Consider the following 23,283-nt stretch of genomic DNA (forward strand, 5'->3'; position numbering starts at 1 on the left):
GTTTTAATTCATTTTGATGAATACTAAATCTGTTTTTTGTGAGTGGGATGAATTAATGCACATTCACATTTAGTCTAGAACTACAGTAACATCATGTTTAGCGCACATAACGCCTCTGTACTCCCAATTTCTCCCAATATGGGGACAGGAGACTTGTCAGTCAATAAATGGGAAAACAAAGTAACTGGCATTACTTTTTTGAAAAAGTAACTCTTAAAAAAGTAATGCCTTACTTTACTAGTTACTTAAAAAATGTAATCTAATTACGTAACTCGCATTACTTGTAATGAGTTACCCCCAACACTGCACCTGAAAACTAACTAACTGGAGGAACGGATGGGACTCGATGGAAAATGCTTTTTCATATGAAGCACTAAAGAGTTTGAATGTCTAAAACTCTCTCCACACTGAGTACAGCTGTACGGCTTCTCTCCGGTATGAATCCGTTCATGTGATTTCTGTTGTGAAAACTGAGGGAATCTCTTGTCACAGTATGAGCACTTGTAAGGTTTTTCTCCAGTGTGAATTCTTTGGTGGTATTTCAGTTGGCCAGCTGTAGTAAAGCTCTTTCCACACTCACGACACAAGTGATCTTTCTCACCGGTGTGTATTTTCTGATGCCGATTGCAACTGACCAACAGTGGAAAACTCTTCCCACAATAAGAACACACATAAGGCCTCTCATCTGTATGGTTTAGCAGGTGTTTTTTCAGATTTGATGATGAATTAAACTCTTTACCACACTGATCACAGTTAAATGGCTTTTCTCCCGAGTGAACATGCATGTGATAATTGAGAATAGATGATTGTTTGAAACTCTTTCCACACTGAGTACATTGGTAGGGCTTCTCTCCAGTATGCACTCGCTCGTGGGATTTCAGGTTTCCAGGATGAGAGAAGCTCTTGTCACAGTATGAGCACTTGTAAGGTTTTTCTCCAGTGTGAATTCTCTGATGCTGCTTCAGCTGTCCAACCGTAGTAAAGCTCTTCCCACACTCACAACACACGTGATCTCTCACTTCATTGTGTATTTTCTGATGCTGATTACAACAGTTAAGCCGAGAGAAACTCTTTCCACAGACAGAACACACATAAGGCTTCTCATCTGAATGAAGCTTCAGGTGAACTTTAAGATTTGATAACGAGGAATATTTTTTACCACAATGATCACAGTTAAACAGCTTTTCTCCAGAGTGGTGCCACATATGATTTCTGAGACCTGATTTAAGTCTGAAACTCTTTCCGCACTGTGAGCAGGTGTGCCGCTTTTTGGATTGTATTCTTTGAGTTTTGAAGTTACGACACTCCTCCTCCTCACTTAGTTCTTGTCTTTGCTCGTTCACCTCCATCCGATCTAAAATAAACATATTAAATAGTTAAAAACAGTTCAAGTGAACCTGATTTAAGAGCAGAAAGCAACAGTAGGTCTGTAAGTTTCTCAGATTTGTGTAGTGCCAATGGTTAGTTCTGTCATTTCCTTGATAATACGATCAAAGCGTGGATGACAACTGCTATAGTTATGATGCATTTTCTGTATCATTTATCACTGATATGTTGCTTATTATTTCACTGACACTACATCTGGTAAACTTAAGCTTTACCTTTATGTTTCTCAGCCGTCAATAATAAAGACTCAAGAACAGACACCAACCTGTTTGTTCCTCAGTATCTTCATGATTCATTCCGGATGTTTCTGGATCGCTCATGTCATCCATCTCCTCTTTAATAAACTCAGTCTTTACCATAATGTGCTACAGAGCTAGAGTTCCTCTTCTGATGGGATGATGGGAATATTGCTAACCTTCACTGGTGGACTGTTGTGGGAGGGGCACCAGATCTACCAAATTCAGAAACAATTTAAATACACTGAATTACTTCAATTTTAGAGATTCACTCTATAGACAATATGAACAGACTGAATAGAGGTTAACAAAATAAATGATTATTCAATGCGTTAGTAGTTTACAGTACGAACAATGTACATTGCAACACAAACATAAATTCTTATATTTGTAAAGAAATGATATTTCTACTAGCATGTCGCAATGATACAGAAGTGCACGTTTACTAAGAGCCTGTGAAAAACATATTACTAACATATTACACTGTGATTAGTAATAAACCGGGTCGCATACTGCGTTTAATTACATTCGGATGTCAGTTCTCGAGCTGGTTGATGTCCATAACCTCTGTAAATCTCACACCAGGCAAAAAATTAAGTCTTTGATTTTCAATATTACACATCAGCCCTTTTTTCACGAACGTTAAAAACATCACTTTTAGCTTTAGCTGGTGGGTTGCCAGGTGTGCGAAACAAAACCAGGCTAATTGTTAATCAATATTAGCCTATAGTGGTTTTGTTTTGATTTAGTTTACCGCGGTTTTTCCCCTCAGTCGAAATGGCCTTTCGGGGAGATCGCCTTAATCCGCGGAATTAAAAAAACAAGTTTAAATCCGCGGAACAGTTTAAAAGTATTCCTGGAACACTCTCTTCTGCGCATCCTGTTTGTTCTTTTGTGTTTGTGTGGCAATTGAAAACGCTTTAGTGCATTACTGCCACCTATTGGACATTTCTGGTAACACACACACACACATTTATTCGTTTTCAAAATTAAACTTTTTTGGCATTGTTTGAGGTGTAGGCTACTGGTAAAAAGAATTCCTTGGAACCTTGGACATGTTAGTTACAAATTAAATTCTTGTTCTACTTTTTTTGTTGACACAGCTGCTTACTACTATACAAGAATATCAGTTTTGTCTAGTTGAATGCTGTTGTTTATCACTTTTAGATACAGATATCAACAGCAGGTAAACGTTTACTGAGACAAGTCAATACACAGACAGTATTATTAGTACACAGAAAAATAATATGCACAATTGCATGGATACAATACTTTTATTTTTATAGCAATATGTTGCATGTAAACAGAACAATTCACATTTGCATGCCCATTTAATACATATAAAGCAATATGCAGGGAAAACAAAATTGCCACAAAATGACATCCAGGTAAGCTCTATATATGCATCTCATTCAAGAAAACAGTGAAAACACTGTAAAATAACATACCATATTCATTACTGTATATGCTATAATTGCTTCCCATAAGAAGGCAGAATGCAAATGTGAAGTACGCATTTACATGCCCTAATAATATGCTCATGCAGGGTATAATACAAACATATAAAGACAATACACAGAGGTTATATTTGTTTATATAAACCCTCACAAATAAAAAATAAATAGAAAATCATGATTCAGAACCACAATAGCAAAGTCACAGCAGAAGGCTTTACTTTGAGAATCAGTTCACACACAAATGAAAACGAATTGACAAGCTAAAGTTGACACCATTTGTCTTAATGATGAACTGCAGTCTTGGGTTTAATCGTACAGAGTATGCAAAAACATAGTGAGTTTAGGAAATTTTGCTTGTCTTTTATTTGTGGGATTTAAGAATGCCCTATGATCCTGATAAATCTTTCTCCAATCCCAAATGCGGGGTAGAGGGGTTCAGTGAATGTGGTCTGGAATGTGTAAAGAAGAGTCATTGTGTCAGAGACGCTGTAGAAGGACAGAGTTCCTGCTCTGTGATCCAGATACACTCCTATTCTAGAGGAATGGAAAGGAAAGAGATGGACTTGTTTATCATCATGTCTGACATAGAAATCCTGGCGACAGTGGGTCAGTCTCCAGGACTTGTTATTAAACCCAAGTCTGCAGTCATTACTTTGTCCTTTACGACCAATTCCTCTGTAGGAAACTGCTACAGACCAGTCATTTCCACTGCACTCAACCTCCCAGTAACAGCGACCATACAAGCCCTCTCTACACAGGACATTAGGAAAACTGTCAAATTGCTCTGGATGATCATATGATCTCTGGACTTCATATGAAAATGAAGCTTTTCTGCCATTTTCTGTCAGGATGAGGCATTTGTGTGCAGTGTTTGGATCCAGGCGAATGTCACAGAAATCTAATAAAGATGGAGGGACAAATAAATATTCAAATTAAGTACTGTCCCCTACCGACCCTCTGCTCAAAATGACACATTTAATGATAACCAAAACCAGACACATTTATTTGATCTTTTTCAAAAGATAATTGAAATAGTTAACAGATATTTTTAAACAATCATTCAGCAATTCTGCGAGGAATGAATGTATAAAACTCAACTTACACTGGGAAAAATCCTTTGGAGATTTAGGTTCTGGAGACCCTAAAGAAGACACTAAAGAAGGGGTAAGAAACAATCAAATGGCTAATTTATAGATTCTAAAATATTATGAATGAATCAACACCTTTTAAACTAAAACCTGTTTTTAAAAAAATACCGTCTTGAGATATTCTGGCTGTTTGCTGTTGACAGACGTCCTCCAAAACCTCTCTGAATGCTGAGATTGAAATGTCTTTAAAAGACAGATGAGTGTGTTGAGTGAAGCTGGGAACGTCTTCAAATGTGGGTAAAACACACGCAGACTGACAGCTCTGAAATTAGACAAATGATTCAGACATATTTTTTCCAGTTCAACAAGAGAGAGAACAAACATGCATCAATGATAATTTATTGTTATTGGAAGGTTCTCACACAAACATAAAAATTATTACCTTCAGAAAATTGACCTGATCATCAGTAATCAGAAGTTTCTCAATCTCTGTTTGTCTTTTTCTGAGTTCTGTCAGCTCTCGCATTATTACTTACACTATTTGTATATTTTTTTCATTGATAGATAAATATATACCTTTTTACTAGTCCATTCTGAATCCACAGACACCACTCTGTGGCCATTATGGTTATCAATCATACACAAATAACAAACACATTGACCATCATCCTGACAGTAAATATCTAGAGGTTTTTCATGACGGAGGCAGATGTTCTCCTGAATGCTTCTGGAGGCTTCGACTAGTTTGTGCTTCATAAACACAGGAGATTGATAGTGAGGCTGCAGGTGAGTTTGACAGAAGGAGGCCAAGCACTGCAGACAGGACTTTACAGCTCTGCTCTTCTCTGTAGTGCAAACATCACACTCCACAGCAGCCGTTTGTAGAGACGTCTTCTGCAGCGTCTCCATCATCTCAGCTATCAGAGTGTTCTTCTTCAGTAGAGGTCTCTGACTGAAGCTCTCTCTGCATTGGGGACAGCGGTACGGCGGCTCCTGCTCCTTCCGGCCCCAGCAGTCAGTAATACAGCTCATACAGTAACTGTGTCCACAGGGAATCGTCACCGGCTCCTTCAGCCGACCCAAACAGACTGAACAGATGAACTGATCCTCATACTGACACGCTGCAGATTCAGCCATTTCTTTGCAGATAGTTTATACCTCTAATAGAAACTGCTCTGCTAGAAGTAAATCAATAAAGAAAGAGAACATAAATCCACATGTAAATCATTAATGAAAAAGCACGTCTACAAATCTACAATTTGCTTACAGCTTTGTGTAGTAAACAATAATACGAAATGCTTCACTTGTAACCGAAAGAATAAACATACACCATACAAACTACTATATAATTATCAAGCATACAATAATAACTGAATGCTATTTTTTACCACAAGCAAAAAGACATGGGTAAAATGATTATTTAAGGATTCTATTAAGTTCTTACCTGCTTTGACAGAAAACAAAAGTAAAATATTTGCTGCTCTACAGCTTTAGCCAAACTAGAACAGTGTGGCTCCTTAAGCAGAGGCTCGTGAAGCAGGGAAATACTGTAGGTTTCGTTTCTCTGCGGTCAAAGCCAGTCGCACTTTTTGCTGTGTTGCGCGTGTAATTGTGCACTTACGGTACCGGTGCTGAGAGCAGACAAAATGCATGTAAAGAAGCTGTCATACCGACGTTTCCTTTATAATTTGCTTATTTTAACTTTAGCTTTTTATTTTTGGTTTGTGTATGTTGCGAGAGAGAAAGTAAAGATCAAGACTGTGAAGGAGATTCTAAACATATTGTTCATGAGGCCGTGACTTTGCAGTTTTGTTGCTCCTCCCTCTGTACTTTGCTCAGAATCATACTATTTCAACACTAATAATCAGACTACTTGAATAATGTGTCTAATTACAGATAAAACATGTTTCTTGGTTTTAACTGCTGTAACACACTTCCAGCCATCGGTGTGTAAAAGGATTAAATAAATTATAATTTCATGCTGGCTGGACATCAAGCCTGCAGAAATAATTTCTTATTTAAAAAAGAATGCTTTTTGAGTCTGATTAAAGCAGATATGCATTCAGCTGCTGTGGAGAAAAAGCAACAATCACAGACAATCTCATGTAGATCAAGGAGTCTTGAGTCTTCTTAATAAGTGTCAATTTTTCGAAATTGAGATTTATACATCATCTGAAAGCTGAATAAATAAGCTTTCCATTGATGTATGGTTTATTAGGATCGGACAATATTTGGTCGAGATACAGCTAAAATCTGGAATCTGAGGGTGCAAAAAATAATAATTTCAAAATAAATTGTCCAAATGAAGTCCTCAGCAATGCATATTACTAATCAAAAATTAAGTTTTGATATATTTATGGTAGGACATTTACAAAATATCTTCATGGAACATAATCTTTACTTAATATCCTAATGATTTTTGGCATAAAAGAAAAATCGATAATTATGACCCATACAATGTATTTTTGGCTATTGCTACAAACATATTCGTGCAACTTCAGACTTAAGGTTTTGTGGTCCAGGGTCACATATTTCAACTTTGAAATCAAATGAATGTTTTTAAACACAAATGCAATATTTAATTTGGTTTTATTTGATCAAGATCGTTACTTTTCTAATGATAGATTTAGCCAAGGAAAAACATAAACATTTTTCAATTAAAGAAACAAACCTACTACAGTACATACTGACAGGAGGAGTTTTTTTTTATTTTATGCAGCTCTTTTATAAAGTTTCACAGTGTCAACTGTTTGTCAACACCATCAGAAAATGTAGTTATGAAACACTTAAAAAATCAAGTGAATTCAAAGTCAACCATTATCCTGAGACAAGTTCTGCAAATTTGAAAACAATATTGACTTGTTAGGTTTAGAATTGTACTCATTATGAGAAGGTCCTTTTAGTAGCTATAGCTTTAGTAGCTAAATATAGAGAAGTCAACAAGATTCTGCAGCTGGCCATTTTCTTCACTAATTCTGACATCTCGCCGGCCTGATAATAAACTGCATAGTGGATTCAGACGTGGATTATTATGCGATGCACTAAATAATAACCTTGCTGAAGAGAACTTTCAGATGCCAAGCTATAACACACACACACCAACCACTGTAACATCTGATTTCAGAAAATGTAATGATAAACTGTGCATTTTTTACATTTAAGAGTTTTAAGTGAGTGTTCTTTAGGCCTTTTCATTGTTTACGCTTAATAAGAAATTTCATGCCCTTTGTTCAGCCAAACTACAAACTACATTTTGATTTAAATGCATTATTATTACATACTTATTTTAAGAATTCAAAATCGAAATCATAATCAACAGTCTACCTAAGCTCTCTTCTGCTCTGCTCAATGATCCTGACAGATGAATTCAAATAAGTATAAAATGCAGGGAAGAGTGCTTCAGTGAATGTGGTCTGGACTCTGTGTAGTAGAGTCATTGTGTCAGAGACGCTGTAGAAGCACAGAGTTCCTGCTTTGTGATCCAGATACACTCCTATTCTAGAGGAGGGGAGAGCAGGGATTGAGACTTGTTTCTTGTCATGAATGAAACGGTTGTGGGACAATCTCCAGGATATTTTGTTGTAGCCAAGTTTACAGGCACCACTGTTTCCTTTACGACTAAATCCTTTGTAACAAACTGCTACAGCCCAGTCTTCCCCACTGCACTCAACCTCCCAGTAACAGCGGCCGTACAAACCCTCTCTACACAAGATGTAGGTAGACTTATCAAATCGCTCTGGGTGATCAGGATATTGCTGGACTACATCTGAATATGATATTTTCCTGTTCTCTTCTGACAGTTTGAGGTTTTTGTGTGCAGTGTTTGGATCCAGGTGAAGTTGACAGAAATCTGAGAAGGATGAATGGACAAAAACAAATATTGAACAAAATTCACTTTGTTTCCAAAATGGACACATTGCAACCGATCATTTCCACTGATATTTATCAACTGATGAGTGTTTGCTCTACTTACACTGCAAAAAATCATCTGGAGTCTTTGGCTCCTGAGGCTTTACAACATGAACACATGACACTAAAGAGACAGCAAAAAACAAACCTATGATTAACTTGGTGGTTTAATCCTCTCATTACACAGCAATGCATCTTAAAAAAGGCCTATTAATACCTAATTTAATGATGCTGAGTTCCAACGCAAACCCTCTCTACACAAGATGTAGGTAGACTTATCAAATCGCTCTGGGTGATCAGGATATTGCTGGACTACATCTGAATATGATATTTTCCTGTTATCTTCTGACAGTTTGAGGTTTTTGTGTGCAGTGTTTGGATCCAGGTGAAGTTGACAGAAATCTGAGAAGGATGAATGGACAAAAACAAATATTGAACAAAATTCACTTTGTTTCCAAAATGGACACATTGCAACCGATCATTTCCACTGATATTTATCAACTGATGAGTGTTTGCTCTACTTACACTGCAAAAAATCATCTGGAGTCTTTGGCTCCTGAGGCTTTACAACATGAACACATGACACTAAAGAGACAGCAAAAAACAAACCTATGATTAACTTGGTGGTTTAATCCTCTCATTACACAGCAATGCATCTTAAAAAAGGCCTATTAATACCTAATTTAATGATGCTGAGTTCCAAAATATAAATGATATATAAATATATAAATCCATCATGTCAAATTTTTTCACAAAACAAGAAAGAACATTCTTAAAATGCACTTAACAAAAGCAGTCAAAAGTTTCATGTATAATTTAACTTACAATATGCAAAGGAGTGGAAAATATGTTCAAATACTCCATTTAATGTCAAAGAACTTTACATGAAAACAAGCTTATCAATAAATAAGGTTTTTCAAAATCTGTCTTTTTCACTGTTTGAATGTAGCAAAACACTCACAGATGTAGATGCTACAGAAAACATCTGGCTCATTTTGCATTTTCTTTCGTCACTGCTCATAGTTCTAACTTTAAAATCAGTATTAGGCATAAAATAATGTACTCAGAATAATTTATATGTGAAGATGGGCTGAGAATTGAGTTGAAGGGATAATTCACCCAAAAATGAAAATTCCGTCATTAAATACTCACCCTCATATCGTTCCAAACCTGTAAGACCTTCATTCATCTTTGGACACAAATTAAGATATTTTTGATGAAATCCGAGAGCTCTCTGACCCTCCCATAGACAGCAAGTATCCTTACACGATCAAGGCTCAGAAAAGTAGCAAGGACATCGGTAAAATAATCCATGTGAAAAGGTTCAGCTGTAATTTTATGAAGCTACGAGAATACTTTTTGTGCGTGAAGAAAACAAAAATAATGACTTTATTCAACAATTCATCTCCTCCGCATCACCCTATAGCGCCATTTTGGAGAGTATCACATACGTAAACAACGCATGCTGTTTTTGTGTCAGCAGCACCGTACGCTGATACACTGTTTACGTTGTTTACGCTTTGATCTGAATGTAAACAGTGTATCCGCGTACATGCGTTGCATACGTTGTTTACATATGTGATACTCTCCAAAATGGTGCTATAAGGTGACGTGAAGGAGACGAATTGTTGAATAAAGTCGTTATTTTTGTTTTATTTGCGCACAAAATATTCTCGTAGCTTTAGAACATTATGGTTGAACCACTGATGTCACAATGGATTATTTTAACGATCTCCTTGCTACGTTTCTGTGCCTTGATCGTGTAAGGATCCTTGCTGTCTATGGGAGGGTCAGAGAGCTCTCACAATTCATCAAAAATATCTTAATTTGTGTCCAAAGATGAATGAAGGTCTTACAGGTTTGGAACGATATGAGGGTGAGTATTTAATGACGGAATTTTCATTTTTGGGTGAATTATCCCTTCAACTCAATTCTCAGCCCATCTTCACATATAAATTATTCTGAGTACATTATTTTATGCCTAATACTGATTTTAAAGTTAGAACTATGAGTCACTTTTGTCTGGGAACACCAAAGGACTTTCAGCACAGCAAAGCTGAAATAATCAACTCAAGAGTTGTAACAACATCATGTAACAACAAAAATTATTATCCTAACACAGATCGTCTCACATTAAAACAGCTGTAAGTCTATAGAATTCATAAGAGGAGGGGAAAGCTTTCTTCAACATGCAAGAAATGTCAGGTCTGCTCACACACACACACACACACTGCTTTGTTTTGCCACCTGTAGAGGGTAGAGAAAGAGAAGAAAGAAGAAAACCCACAGCAAGTAGCACCTCAAACAATGAGCAAAATGCTCTTAATTACCATTACATACAAGAACACCACAAGAATCGTCAGTCCTGTACAAAGCAACAATGTAACACACAAACAGATGAGAGCAATACAACGCAAACAACAAAAACAAACATACAATGCAAACATTATTAAATGCAGTTCAGTACATGACCTATAGGCTATACCTCACTAACAAAGATAAACCAAACAAAAGAAAACTTAAAAGCACAATAAGAAATAGTGGCTGCTGCCCCTTGAAAAAGAAACAACACATTAATTGCCAGCCTCACAACTCACATTGTAATATTATAAAACAAAAAACTATGTTTTAATCTACAGCTGCCAAATCTCAGCGCTCAGTAGGTCTATCAAACAATCTCCCCCACTATAGATGCAGAGGAAAGACTATAAACAAAGGGCAGGAATAGGCCTATGTGGGAAAAAAAAGGTAATTGCAACTTTTTATCTTGCAATTCTGACTCTCACGGTTCTGAGAAAAAGGTTGGAATTCTATGATATAAACTCACAATTGCAAGAAAAAAAAGTTGCAATTACCTTTTTATTTTATACTCCATGGCAGAGAAAAAAAACAGAATTGCAAGAAAGAAATGATTTAATTTTATCTTGTGGTAGTAACAGGCTTCCATAGGAATATTAGCCACATCAGTAAAACAAAAACATTGTTTTACAGATCGCTTGGAACTCATACCCAGACTGTCTCAAAGAATGTCATTAGACCTTAGTCATGGTAAAATGAAACAGAAATTAAAACGAGGCTTGTACGGATAGAATACTGTCCAGTGAGTCCAATTTTTGTTTAACAACATAACGATTGTTCAGATGACAAAATGTCTTTCCAGAAAACAAAAAAAAAAACATTGTCATTGCTCTCATTGCTGGCCAGTCAATTCACATAAAAAAAAAAAAACAAAAACTTGTCACTACAAATCCTTTATTAAAATTAAAATCTAAAATAAAATAAATCTACAGGTCTACAAATTTGGTTACAAAAAACGGTCACATTGTAACAGACCATATCCACTGATATTTATCAATTAATGAGTGAATGCCTTGAAGAAACTTAAGTTCAACTTACACTTCAAAAAATCATTTCGGGTCTTAAGTTCTGGAGGATTTGCAACATAGACATTTGAAACTGAAGACAGAAAACAAAACAAGTGCACAGTTAATTTGTTGGTTAACTCCAACAGAATATGAATAATACAACATATTAAACGATTCAGAGATATCCTGGCTGTTTGCTGTTGACAGACGTCCTCCAAAACCTCTCTGAATGCTGAGATTGAAATGTCTTTAAAAGACAGATGAGTGTGTTGAGTGAAGCTGGGAACATCTTCAAATGTGGGTCAAATTGATTTTCCATGTGTCAAACAAAAACGTCTCAGTGCATGTGAGAAAGTAAAAATAAAGCAAAGAAAAGCAGTGTGAAGGACACCACGTCTAAAAACACAGACATATGAGAAATTCCTAACTTTGTTTAGTGAGTGATCTTTAAGAGAAAACCCCAGAATCTCCATCCAAACCAAAATAAGCATGCCCATCTTTGTTTTTTATATGCATTTATTTTTCCATATGATCAACTGCTGAATATTAATGTTCTAACGAACAGTGACAACAGAGCAGGTCACACCAAACTGACTGTAAACAAAACAACCAAACACTGGAGGAAAAAACAACAACACTGGACTCGTGACATATCATAAAGGCATAAGAGTGAGAGAACAAGATACAAAACTGCATCATAAAAAGAAAGCATGAATTTTGACACCTTGATAATATTTTATATTTTAATATCCTTTTCTGTCTGCACTGCAAAAACATTCTCTGGCAGTATTTTAGTCTTGTTTTCATAAATAACTAAAACATTCTTATAAAATAAGATCAATTCACTTGAAATTGAGAAACAAAAATATAAATATAAAGACAGAAATTCTCAGTAAATATACACAGCAATTTATTCTTAAAATAAAAATCTGCCAATGAGTCAAGTATAAATCTAACAAAACAGATTTATGCTGAAATATTATATTGTAATAATCATAATGATGATGTAATAATATAATAGTCTAGACAGTATATCTTGAATTAATGTCTTAATATCTAATGCAATTTTGCTTCTCAAGCAAAGTGATCTTATTCAAAGGATGTCTTGGTATTTTTACTGCAAAAAAGACAAAAATACTGTTTTCTTTTGCAGCATAAGACTCTTTTCTATGTTTTGGTGCTCATTGTGTGTTTTTGGGATGGGGTGCAACATGTCCACCAAAAAAAAAAAAAAAAAACTTCTTGTGTTACAGTGCAACGACTTTCTTGCATAATACTTGCTTTTCTTTTTTTCTCAATTTTGAACGATTATTCCTTCTTTCATTAGTAACTTTGCTGCCACGTACATATATTTATTAAAGTCTTTTTGTGCTAACAACGTATTTTGGCTGCAATGATTGTTACATTCATGTATTAAGGTCAAATATGGGCAGCAAACACAAATGACACTCTGAGATTAGCACACAACCACCTGCAGTGTCCAAACAATTAAACTCACTTACACATCTTTTTTTTGCATACATGTGTGCGCACAGTCTCAGGTACATGCATCCATGTAAGATCTTTTTGCATTGCATGGTGTAAGCGCACCCAGATTGGCTGTTCCTAGACAAGCAAGCAAGCCTCAGTTTGGATCCTTACACATCTTTTTTTTGCATACATGTGTGCGCACAGTCTCAGGTACATGCATCCATGTAAGATCTTTTTGCATTGCATGGTGTAAGCGCACCCTGATTGGCTGTTCCTAGACAAGCAAGCAAGCCTCAGTTTGGATCCTCTCCGATTCCTTTCCAGCTCAAAGCTTGAGAAGATCCAGTGAAGCTTTGATCGCCATTACAGCACAGCAATGGGCCGGACAAACCCCTCAATGACCTGCCAACATTAGAACAGCTTCTCTGACAGAAATAACCTGCGGAATCCACATACAAGATCTATCTGATGTGAGGTGCTGTTTGAGAGGGAAAAAACACTCTGAGGAGGCTAAAGGTGAATGGACTGTCAAGGCTTTTTAGAAGCAGCATCATTTTAAAGAACATTAAAAGACAGAAAGTTAAGAAAAACCAAAGAACATTGCTTTCTAGACACCACCTTTTTAGTCATTTCTCCTTTTTCTCCCAACACCATCCTCTCAGAAGACACTCCCAAATTGTGAATGAAAGCACAGAACTCTTCGTCCATGAATACTGAGGCACCTCAAGTCAAAGTTTAGCCTTCGAGCAGGTAGACGACGAACTCGTAGGTGCACATCATGACGGCCGTATTGGGGATCTGTCTGACCAGATGTGTGGCGAGTCCTCGGTAAAGAGCGCGATAGCTTTCCTCTCTAATCACCAGGCTGAGACTCTGGAAGAACGAGCGGTACTTGGTACCTTCTTCCCTTAGCCGTGTACGGAGTACCTCTGCAGAACCAAACAGAGAAAAACAAATGCTCAGAATTGGTTACAAACCATTATGAGCCAACTTGAAACCCAAATGATACGGTTTGTATCTTTTTTTTTTATACATATACACAATTCAAACATTTGAGGTCAGTAAGATTTTTTTTTTATGTTTTTCAAAACAAGTCTCTCATGCACACCAATGCTGCATTTATTTGATTAGAAAAGTTATTGAAAATGGAATGTTTAGGCAATTTAAAGAACAGTTCCCAATCACTAGAATATTGAAATAACTTTTACTCTACTTTCTGATCACACTGCAAAAAAATTTGTTCTTCCTTAGTATTTTGTCTTGTTTTCCAGTGCAAATGTCTACAGATTCTTAAACCAAGAAATTTACATGAGAAGCAAAACTTGTCTTCTGCGAAACGGATCCAAATTTAGTGAGTTTATGATTAAAACAAAAGGACCAAATATATATGCCAATAGGCTCAGAAAAATCAACTTAAAGGGATAGTTCACCCACAATCAAAATTATGCCATGTATTACTCACCCAAATGTTGTTTCGTGCAAGGCTGGAACAACATGAGGGTGAGTAAATAACATTTTCATTTTCTATTAAATTTAAAGGAAAAACAAGTTTTCATACACCATTGACAGATATTTGATCTATTTTTAAACAAACTCACTTAATTCTGCAAAAAAACATGACTTCTTTCTTTCTCAAGTAAACGTATTATGGATTATATACAGTGGGGAAAAAAAGTATTTAGTCAGCCACCAATTGTGCAAGTTCTCCCACTTAAAAAGATGAGAGAGGCCTGTAATTTTCATCATAGGTATACCTCAACTATGAGAGACAAAATGAGAAAAAAAAATCCAGAAAATCACATTGTAGGATTTTTAAAGAATTTTTTTTTTTCTCATTTTGTTTCTCATAGTTGAGGTATACCTATGATGAAAATTACAGGCCTCTCTCATCTTTTTAAGTGGGAGAACTTGCACAATTGGTGGCTGACTAAATACTTTTTTGCCCCACTGTATTACGTATGGATTTAAAGTTGTTTAAATAGTTGTATTGAAAATAAATACCAAGTCAGATTTTTTTAAGACACCAAGACATTTTTTTTTTACAATGCATGGAACATTTAATGCCACGTCTTCATAAATGTAAGACTTTCTGCTCAGATTTAAAACCCGTTTAAGGCTTTAAATAGGGTAAATTAAGACTTTAAATAGGGTAAATTAAGACTTTAAGACCCTCAGAAACACTGTAAATGTCTGTACTGTAATTTGATCAATTTAATGCATCCTAGCTTAATAAAAGCATTGAAACCTTTTGAACGGGGTCACATTATGGAAGTAAAATAGGTTGTGAATGACGTTTCATGCTGATTTTATGATGATATGGTGCTCTGATGGGAAAACGCCCAAGCACATGCTCACCGTGTGGATAGGCTATGGAGGTGGCGCAGGTCTTGGAAGTGGCGGCTGCCAGCATCATGCCCACAAAGTCAGACACGTTTTTGGTGGTGTCCTCAGCCCCATCCATGTGCGTTGCTGCTTTGGCCTCTGAAAGACGCCGTTTTATGCTTTCATAGATCACAAAGTGAATCACAGTCTCTGAGATGCCTGCATAAGATGCAGACATGCCGCGGTAAAACCCACGTAGCCCATCCGTCTGATACACACGCCGCACACACTCGAAAGCATTCATGCGACGCTCCCCGCGCTTCCTGTGAAGAACAAAACGCGCTTAAGTGAATCAAATACAAAGCTTAGTCTGGAATCATGAATAATGAGCACTAGATCATGTTAAAACTATAATCTGTAACTAAGGAATCAGTCACTAAGGATATTAATCAAACAATCTACTTGTACATAATGTCACATATCTGTTGCCACTTTACCTGGCGTCCAATTGTAGACGCGTCTTAATCAACCAAATCGGGTTGGTTGCGGTTATGGCCGTGAACCCTGATTGGAGAAGAGGAGGAAAGATTAAGATGCAAATATACTAAACCGAAAAATAATGTACTCCCTTTCAAAAGTTGTCAAAAAGGGTCAGCAAGATTTTGCGTTTATTTTAAATGAATACTTTTGTTCAGGAAGGATGCACTAAATTGATCAAAACTGAAAGACTTCTGGATTTTTACAAAATATTTGCATTTCTAATAAATGCTGTTCTTTTGAACTTTTATTCATCAAAGAATCCTGAGGGGGAAAAAAATAAAAAATATCATGGTTTCCACAAAAATATGAAGCAGTGAACTTCAACATTGATAACAAGAAATGTTTCTTGAGCTGCTAATCAGCATATTAGAATATTTTCTGAACGATTGTGTGATTTTTAAATATATAAGAGAAAACAACATTTTAAATTGTAACACTTCACAATGTTAGCGGTTTTACTGTATTTTGGACTAAATAAATGCTGTTTTAGTAAACACAAGAGACTTTTTTTTAAAAGACTAATAAATCTTACCAACCTCATACTTTAAAAAAAAAAAAACCTGAATTTTACAAAAAGGGTCATCCTCATAGTGTCACCATTAAACAACAGAAAGCATAGCAATAATAATAACATAGCAAATCCGTGGCCACAGAATATGAACGCAATGCGCAGTCTTTCGTTAAGCGTTTTCCTCCCATAGAAAAAACACTTAATATGACTTAATGCATTACATTTTTCTCCTACAGATGACGTGCAGTACCCTGTATGTTATGGAACTAAATTAGTTTTAATCGTTTAACCACCACAGCATCTCGTCTCCATTGGCAACACGCACGATGTCGCAGGTAGCGGAGAGGGCAAGTGACATTGTAATTTAGTTTCTTGTCTTCACCACCTGGCTAATGTTGTAAAATGTTGAGAGATTCAATAATAATAAAAACAATTTTTTTTAAAATTACAAATAAATGTTAAAAAAAATAAATAAAAAAAAACAACTGCAAGTGACGTCACTAGCGGAAGTGCATGTGTCTGAGAGTGCAAGTCTGCAGCCAGACCCTTCTCGAGAAGAGACACACTCTCTTCTGGCCATGTGCCGGATCTTTATTGAGTGCTTGAGCTCTGTGACATTTACTGGCCTGTTACTCTGAGATATAGCATGGAACAAAAAGAAACGGTTGCAATTCCAATTCACTAGACACATCTATACATGCAATTAAGCAATAAACGGTTTATATTTTATGAGCCCATCAAAACTGAGGAAACAGGATGTAGTTAGATTGCATCATTCAAATATAAAGGAAGTTACCTGCAATTCCAGCAGACGTCATGTGCACCTGCGTGGAGTCTGGTTCAAACACACAGTTCAGTCTCTCCTTTGAGCTGGAATAGGCGGCGAAGTAGATGGCCCTGAAAACACAGCAGGACACATGAGTAACAACAACACACAATGCTATTACACCCTACTGAACTACAACAGACTGGTCAGGGCTGCCCCATAGAAAAAACACACTTAATATGATTTAATGCATTACATTTTTCTCCTACAGATGACGTGCAGTACCCTGTATGTTATGCAACTAAATTAGTTTTAATCGTTTAACCACCACAGCATCTCGTCTCCATTGGCAACACGCACGATGTCGCAGGTAGCGGAGAGGGCAAGTGACATTGTAATTTAGTTTCTTGTCTTCACCACCTGGCTAATGTTGTAAAATGTTGAGAGATTCAATAATAATAATTTTTTTTTTTTAAATTACAAATAAATGTTTAAAAAAAAAAAAAAAAACTGCAAGTGACGTCACTAGCGGAAGTGCATGTGTCTGAGAGTGCAAGTCTGCAGCCAGACCCTTCTCGAGAAGAGACACACTCTCTTCTGGCCATGTGCCGGATCTTTATTGAGTGCTTGAGCTCTGTGACATTTACTGGCCTGTTACTCTGAGATATAGCATGGAACAAAAAGAAACGGTTGCAATTCCAATTCACTAGACACATCTATACATGCAATTAAGCAATAAACGGTTTATATTTTATGAGCCCATCAAAACTGAGGAAACAGGATGTAGTTAGATTGCATCATTCAAATATAAAGGAAGTTACCTGCAATTCCAGCAGACGTCATGTGCACCTGCGTGGAGTCTGGTTCAAACACACAGTTCAGTCTCTCCTTTGAGCTGGAATAGGCGGCGAAGTAGATGGCCCTGAAAACACAGCAGGACACATGAGTAACAACAACACACAATGCTATTACACCCTACTGAACTACAACAGACTGGTCAGGGCTGCGTTTCCAAAAAGCATCGTAAGCCTAAGTTGATCGCAGCTCCATTGGTTTCAATGGGTCTACGATGTACTTAAGTTTGCAATGCTTTTGGGAAATGCAGCTCAGGCTGGTTTTGGCCATTTTGGTCAGTGTGGGATGCCAACCAGATAAACCAGCTGAAGCAAACCCTTTACCAATTACCTGATTAATCTATCTGATTGACATCATCTTGGCCAGGCTTACTGGAGGCCTTACTAAACCAGCTGAGCAAACCAATTATCTGATTACCATCACCATGGACAAGGCTGGGAGACTTACTAAACCAGCCAGGACAAGCAAAACACCAATTAAGCTGATTTAAAATGTTCTTTTCAGGAGGAAACCAACCTCCTTCTAGTTTAAGGTAGGTTTTGGAAGAAGCTGGCTGGTTGACCAGTCAATGACCAGCTAATTACCAGCTAGAATCCTTCTACCATGTTCCAAACACAAATACCAAAGCTAAGCTTGATTTTTGCAAAGAATAAATGCAATGCTGCCAAATCTTATAATACAGCATAGTTTACATTGTTCTTCATAGCCTTGAATTTGCATATTGTTTGGAGAAAAACAAATGACAATGTGCAATATTTTTTTTTATTAAAATACAGTAATTAACATTAATAATGGCCAGACTGGAAGACTTACTAAACCAAGCAAGCCATTTACCATTTAGGCTGGTTTAACAGGTTCTTTGCAGCAGGAAAATTGGTCATTAGCTGGTCCAAATTGGTCATTATCTGTAACAAACTAACCTCATACTAGTTCCTGGTGGGGTTTGGAACAAGCTGGTTGGTGACCAGCTAATTTCCACCTTGGACCAGCCAGAAGCCATCTACCATGTTCTAAACACAACTAGTAAATCTTGGCCAAGCTGGGAGACTTACTAAACTATTTAGGTTGGTTTAAGATGTTCTTTTCAGCAGGTAAGCTTGTCCAAGGCATTATCTGCAACAAACTAACCTGATACTAGTTTAAGGTGGGTTTTGGAACAAGTTGGCTGGTCGACCAGTAAATGACCAGCTAATTTCCAGCTCAGACCAGCAAGAAAGAACCCATCTACCATGTTCCAAAAACAGGCATCAAATCTAAGCTTGATTTTTCCAAAGGATAAATGCAATGCGGCCAAATACAACTTAATTTTGCTCCCCACCTTCTGAACCACCCATTGGATGATTATGATGCCTACGTAAGCAGCTCACAAGGACAACATGTTCAACAAACCCTCGCAAATGTTTACACATGTAGTATCCTGAAGCTCTTAACTAATGGCCAGTGAACACTCAAACAGGAAAACACTCTCCACACACTCCGCAATTAATCTCAGGTTTGATCTCACCTTCCTGTCTGTATAACACACACGTTTACATAAGCTGCCCTTTAAGTAACAGGTCCAGTGCAGATTTATCATGTGTGCATCACTGGACAAGTGCTTTATCCTGAATGCATGCACGTAAAACATCTGTTTATACATTACAGAGACTAAATGTTAAAACCACCATGTATCATGCCCATTCATTTATTTAATTGCTCTTTAAGCCGTGCTGTTCTCTCGGAGCCGCCGTTTGTTACACCTCAGCTGAAGGCTGAAACAGCCCATTTGGATTTCAGATTATGAGCTTCATTGTTCCAAAAAACCTTTAAAAATGCTGGAGTGGCATAAAAGTACAGCATTTAACACCTGGTTTATTCAACAGGTGTTAAATGAGCTCAGACACTTTTAATGGCCTGAAAAACTTAGTATCCTGAAGCTCTTAACTAATGGCCAGTGAACACTCAAACAGGAAAACACTCCGCAATTAATCTCAGGTTTGATCTCACCTTCCTGTCTGTATAACACACACGTTTACATAAGCTGCCCTTTAAGTAACAGGTCCAGTGCAGATTTATCATGTGTGCATCACTGGACAAGTGCTTTATCCTGAATGCATGCACGTAAAACATCTGTTTATACATTACAGAGACTAAATGTTAAAACCACCATGTATCATGCCCATTCATTTATTTAATTGCTCTTTAAGCCGTGCTGTTCTCTCGGAGCCGCCGTTTGTTACACCTCAGCTGAAGGCTGAAACAGCCCATTTGGATTTCAGATTATGAGCTTCATTGTTCCAAAAAACCTTTAAAAATGCTGGAGTGGCATAAAAGTACAGCATTTAACACCTGGTTTATTCAACAGGTGTTAAATGAGCTCAGACACTTTTAATGGCCTGAAAAACACATCTGATCACCTTTATGCCGATTATAAATTCAGTGGTAAATGTTTATCGAAAACTACTTTATTTGTCGTAAAGGAGCAGTCCACCCAAAACAACAGAAAAAGAAAAAAAAACACTGAGTCATCAAAATGTAGGTGATTAAATAATGACAGAATTTTCATCTTTGGGTGAACTATCCCTTTAATTGTGGGGTCAGGTTCCCCCAGATTTGCACCCTGCATGGCTGATGTCTGACCTGTAAAATAACCCTGAATACAGACTTGTGTCTGCGTGTTTATACCAAGCTCTGTAAATTTCCAGCTTTACCGGTTGAGCAGGGATTGCATCAGTCGCACTGTATCTGATTCACTGTCACTTCAGTACACAGAGTTAAAGACTACACGTTCCTACTGTAAATGCACGCTGAGATAGAGATGTATTGAACTGCCATTTTAACTGTATGAATGGACAAACACTCACCGTGAAGGAGCCACTCCAATTAGATTGGGCCCCAGGCCCCGAAATAAAGAACGAGGCCCTTCCTTCTCAAGAATTAATCTGAAAAAGACAGAGATAAACATATCAACAGCAGTGCAAGACAAATGACATTTTTATTCTGAATGGCTTTGTGAACATTATAAATACACTCTGGAGTTGGTAAAACATGTAATGCTGTTCCTGGGAAAATGTATGTCTTATATTTCACTCCAAAATCAATGGTAAAAAAATATAACATTTTATTGAGCATGAAAATGTATTCTATTTTAGGAACATTGAAATTTTTTTTTTCATTGTGACTTGTGTTTTCATAACAATTAAGCAATTCAAGGAAACTTATAATTAAACTAATTCTTATGTAAAAATAATAATATTGCTTGTTGAAGTACATTTATAGATAAAAATGGGTGCTTAATTGTTATGAAAATTACACAAAATAAAATTAATATTTATAAGCAGGTCACAATTTGATTATAAACACATATTTACTTATACATTTTTTATCCTTTGTAAAGAATTGTTTTAGAATGAAATGTAACCCAAACATTTCTTTGTGAGAATCACCAAAATATTTTTTTAATCCTTCGCTCGGCCAATAAGACACACCTCTGAACAACATGTTCAAACAAAGAAATACCTAAGACACATGTAAAAAATGCTTCTTGTGTGAGGTGTGAGAGCTTATTGTCATCACACACATACAGTATAAAAGCAAGTCATAAAGAAAAAAGTGAAATTAAAATGAAATCAAATGAATAGCGACCTTGACCAGGTCATGCAAAAGTTATTTATATTCTATCACGGACTTCATTAAATACAATCCTAATACTCCATGTAATCTTTAACCCCAGTGGTTCTCAACTGGAGCGTTGTGACAGAAAAATGTGCCACATAAGGTCACAGACATCAGGCAAGAGAAGAGAACAATGCTAAATGGAAATAATAAAACACAGCTACCCATGTAATTGGGCGTAATTGGGCATAGTCTGTATAGCAAAATAAACAGACGCTGCGCTGTTGAGATCGTAAACGGATCGTCTTCACGCGTAAAACACGAAATGAACAATATTTGCAGGAAAGCAGCGCCGTTCCAGCATGGTCGGAGTTTGAAGATCAAACACTTTCAGACAGAGACATTTATTGTATAAACCGCGTTATGAAATGCGAGCTGTCATCTGCTTAAAGTTAAGATATTAATTTTATTATTTAGATTTTTTTTTTCTAAATAGAGAGGACTTATTTGGCAGGACGCATTTTAAGTTGATTTTCTGTCATTGTGATTTTTTTAGACCTTTACTTTGTTTATTTTGGCATCTGCAAATGGGAGGAGAAAAAATTCAAAATGGATAATCTTAAGCTGTACTTTGACAGCAAACAATAACTTTGTGCACAAAACACACTCTTTTATTGACACTGTATGTCTTCCAAAACAAATTAAAAGCATAGTTAACTCTTTCCCTGGGTGGCTACTGAAATTGGACCATAAATCATAGCATACTTGCAAGTTTCTTTTGTCTGACTGTGGAATTGCACTTGTATAAAAAATAGTATAGAGACATATAAAGCAGAATTATTGGGTCTATGGTGTGTGAATGGGTAACTGTTTTACTTGGATGCTGTAGGTCATCGATTTATTAACATGGTGATGATCTGTAAAGGCTTTGCACACGTCTTTAACCTCGACAAAACTTGTAAAACCTGCTGTTCCTACCCCTAAATCAAATTATTACAAAAGTATTTCCTAACAACTATCAGATGCAAAATGCAATGAACAAACTTCAAATATTCAACCAAAAATAATTAGTTGTATAATTAACAGAGACATTTGCAGCTGTTTCTATATGTTCGAGAGAGATAGAGACACAAAGGCTGAGATGACACATCTGTCAGTAATAGGGCGTTTTAGAAGACAGAGGCTCTTTGAACGGTGTGAGCTCTGTGTAAACAGACAGATCTATATTTAAAGTGATTCAATCTTCTGTTCATTCAGGTTGTGGCAGTATGTATGAATTTAATTATAGAAGTCACATGAGTCAGTGCGGCAAACATTAACTTGCAAACCTGTCATAGACAGTCAATGTGTGTATCCAAGTGTGAGAGGGTGGAAATCACTAATTCTTTTTTTTTTTTTTGCAGAAGAAAGGTAATTATTAGTGTAGTTCTCTTATTGGAATCCAAACGGTCTCTGTTGCATAGCTCCTCATTCCCTTCTGCTCCACTATTCCTTACAAACGTGATAACTGATGAACCTTTCACAGTTTGAACTGAACTGAACCAACACTGAACGGACTTGAACTTAATAATTACACTGTTAGAGCTGCTTTACGACTTCACTTTAACCCCTGAAATAAGTTCAACGAGAACAAACACACAACAAAATTCCAAAAACATACGAATGCATCGCCAAAGAACAATGTAGTTCTGTAATGGGTCAGTCGTCGATACTTGAACTGGCTACCAGTTCAAATAATGTAGAACCAGTACAAACAAGCACAGAGCATACACACACACACACAC

The 23,283-nt window shown here is 36.7% G+C and overlaps 4 protein-coding genes across 5 annotated transcripts in view; all 4 read right to left on the reverse strand.

Annotated features, from left to right (window-relative positions):
• LOC107585738 (zinc finger protein 501-like) overlaps window positions 1-2,506 on the reverse strand; it is an 11,379-nt gene extending 8,873 nt beyond the window's left edge. The window contains exons 1-3 of one of the 2 annotated variants that reach the window (XM_016272892.1): window positions 2,149-2,506; window positions 1,652-1,837; window positions 314-1,354 (exon numbers count right to left, since the gene is read on the reverse strand). In XM_016272892.1, coding sequence (XP_016128378.1) covers window positions 321-1,354; window positions 1,652-1,745 — 1,128 coding nt within the window. In that variant the 5' untranslated portion in view covers window positions 1,746-1,837; window positions 2,149-2,506 and the 3' untranslated portion in view covers window positions 314-320. Of the gene's footprint in view, window positions 1-313; window positions 1,355-1,651; window positions 1,838-2,135 lie in introns of both variants that reach the window. The other variant, XM_016272891.1, reaches the window with a different exon arrangement.
• A 380-nt stretch (window positions 2,507-2,886) lies between these two features.
• On the reverse strand, window positions 2,887-6,273 carry LOC107585787 (tripartite motif-containing protein 16-like). The gene is made up of 6 exons (XM_016272935.1): window positions 5,612-6,273; window positions 4,744-5,345; window positions 4,610-4,684; window positions 4,336-4,489; window positions 4,182-4,232; window positions 2,887-3,977 (listed from the first exon to the last, which is right to left on the reverse strand). Exons 2-6 carry the CDS (start codon window positions 5,302-5,304, stop codon window positions 3,454-3,456), a joined length of 1,365 nt encoding a protein of 454 aa, XP_016128421.1. The 5' UTR covers window positions 5,305-5,345; window positions 5,612-6,273; the 3' UTR covers window positions 2,887-3,453.
• A 607-nt stretch (window positions 6,274-6,880) lies between these two features.
• Window positions 6,881-8,271, reverse strand: LOC107585788 (tripartite motif-containing protein 16-like). Its single transcript, XM_016272936.1, has 3 exons — window positions 8,262-8,271; window positions 8,141-8,224; window positions 6,881-8,017 (listed from the first exon to the last, which is right to left on the reverse strand). The coding sequence occupies exons 1-3, from the start codon at window positions 8,269-8,271 to the stop codon at window positions 7,488-7,490; spliced, it is 624 nt and encodes a 207-aa protein (XP_016128422.1). The 3' UTR covers window positions 6,881-7,487.
• A 4,812-nt stretch (window positions 8,272-13,083) lies between these two features.
• On the reverse strand, window positions 13,084-20,864 carry LOC107585752 (solute carrier family 25 member 36-A-like). Its single transcript, XM_016272908.1, has 5 exons — window positions 20,749-20,864; window positions 17,872-17,972; window positions 15,731-15,797; window positions 15,267-15,556; window positions 13,084-13,840 (listed from the first exon to the last, which is right to left on the reverse strand). The coding sequence occupies exons 1-5, from the start codon at window positions 20,847-20,849 to the stop codon at window positions 13,647-13,649; spliced, it is 753 nt and encodes a 250-aa protein (XP_016128394.1). The 5' UTR covers window positions 20,850-20,864; the 3' UTR covers window positions 13,084-13,646.
• Window positions 20,865-23,283: the final 2,419 nt, after the last annotated feature.

This window comes from Sinocyclocheilus grahami, unplaced genomic scaffold, assembly GCF_001515645.1.
Source record: "Sinocyclocheilus grahami isolate Dianchi unplaced genomic scaffold, SAMN03320097.WGS_v1.1 scaffold74.1, whole genome shotgun sequence".
Taxonomy (NCBI): domain Eukaryota; kingdom Metazoa; phylum Chordata; class Actinopteri; order Cypriniformes; family Cyprinidae; genus Sinocyclocheilus; species Sinocyclocheilus grahami.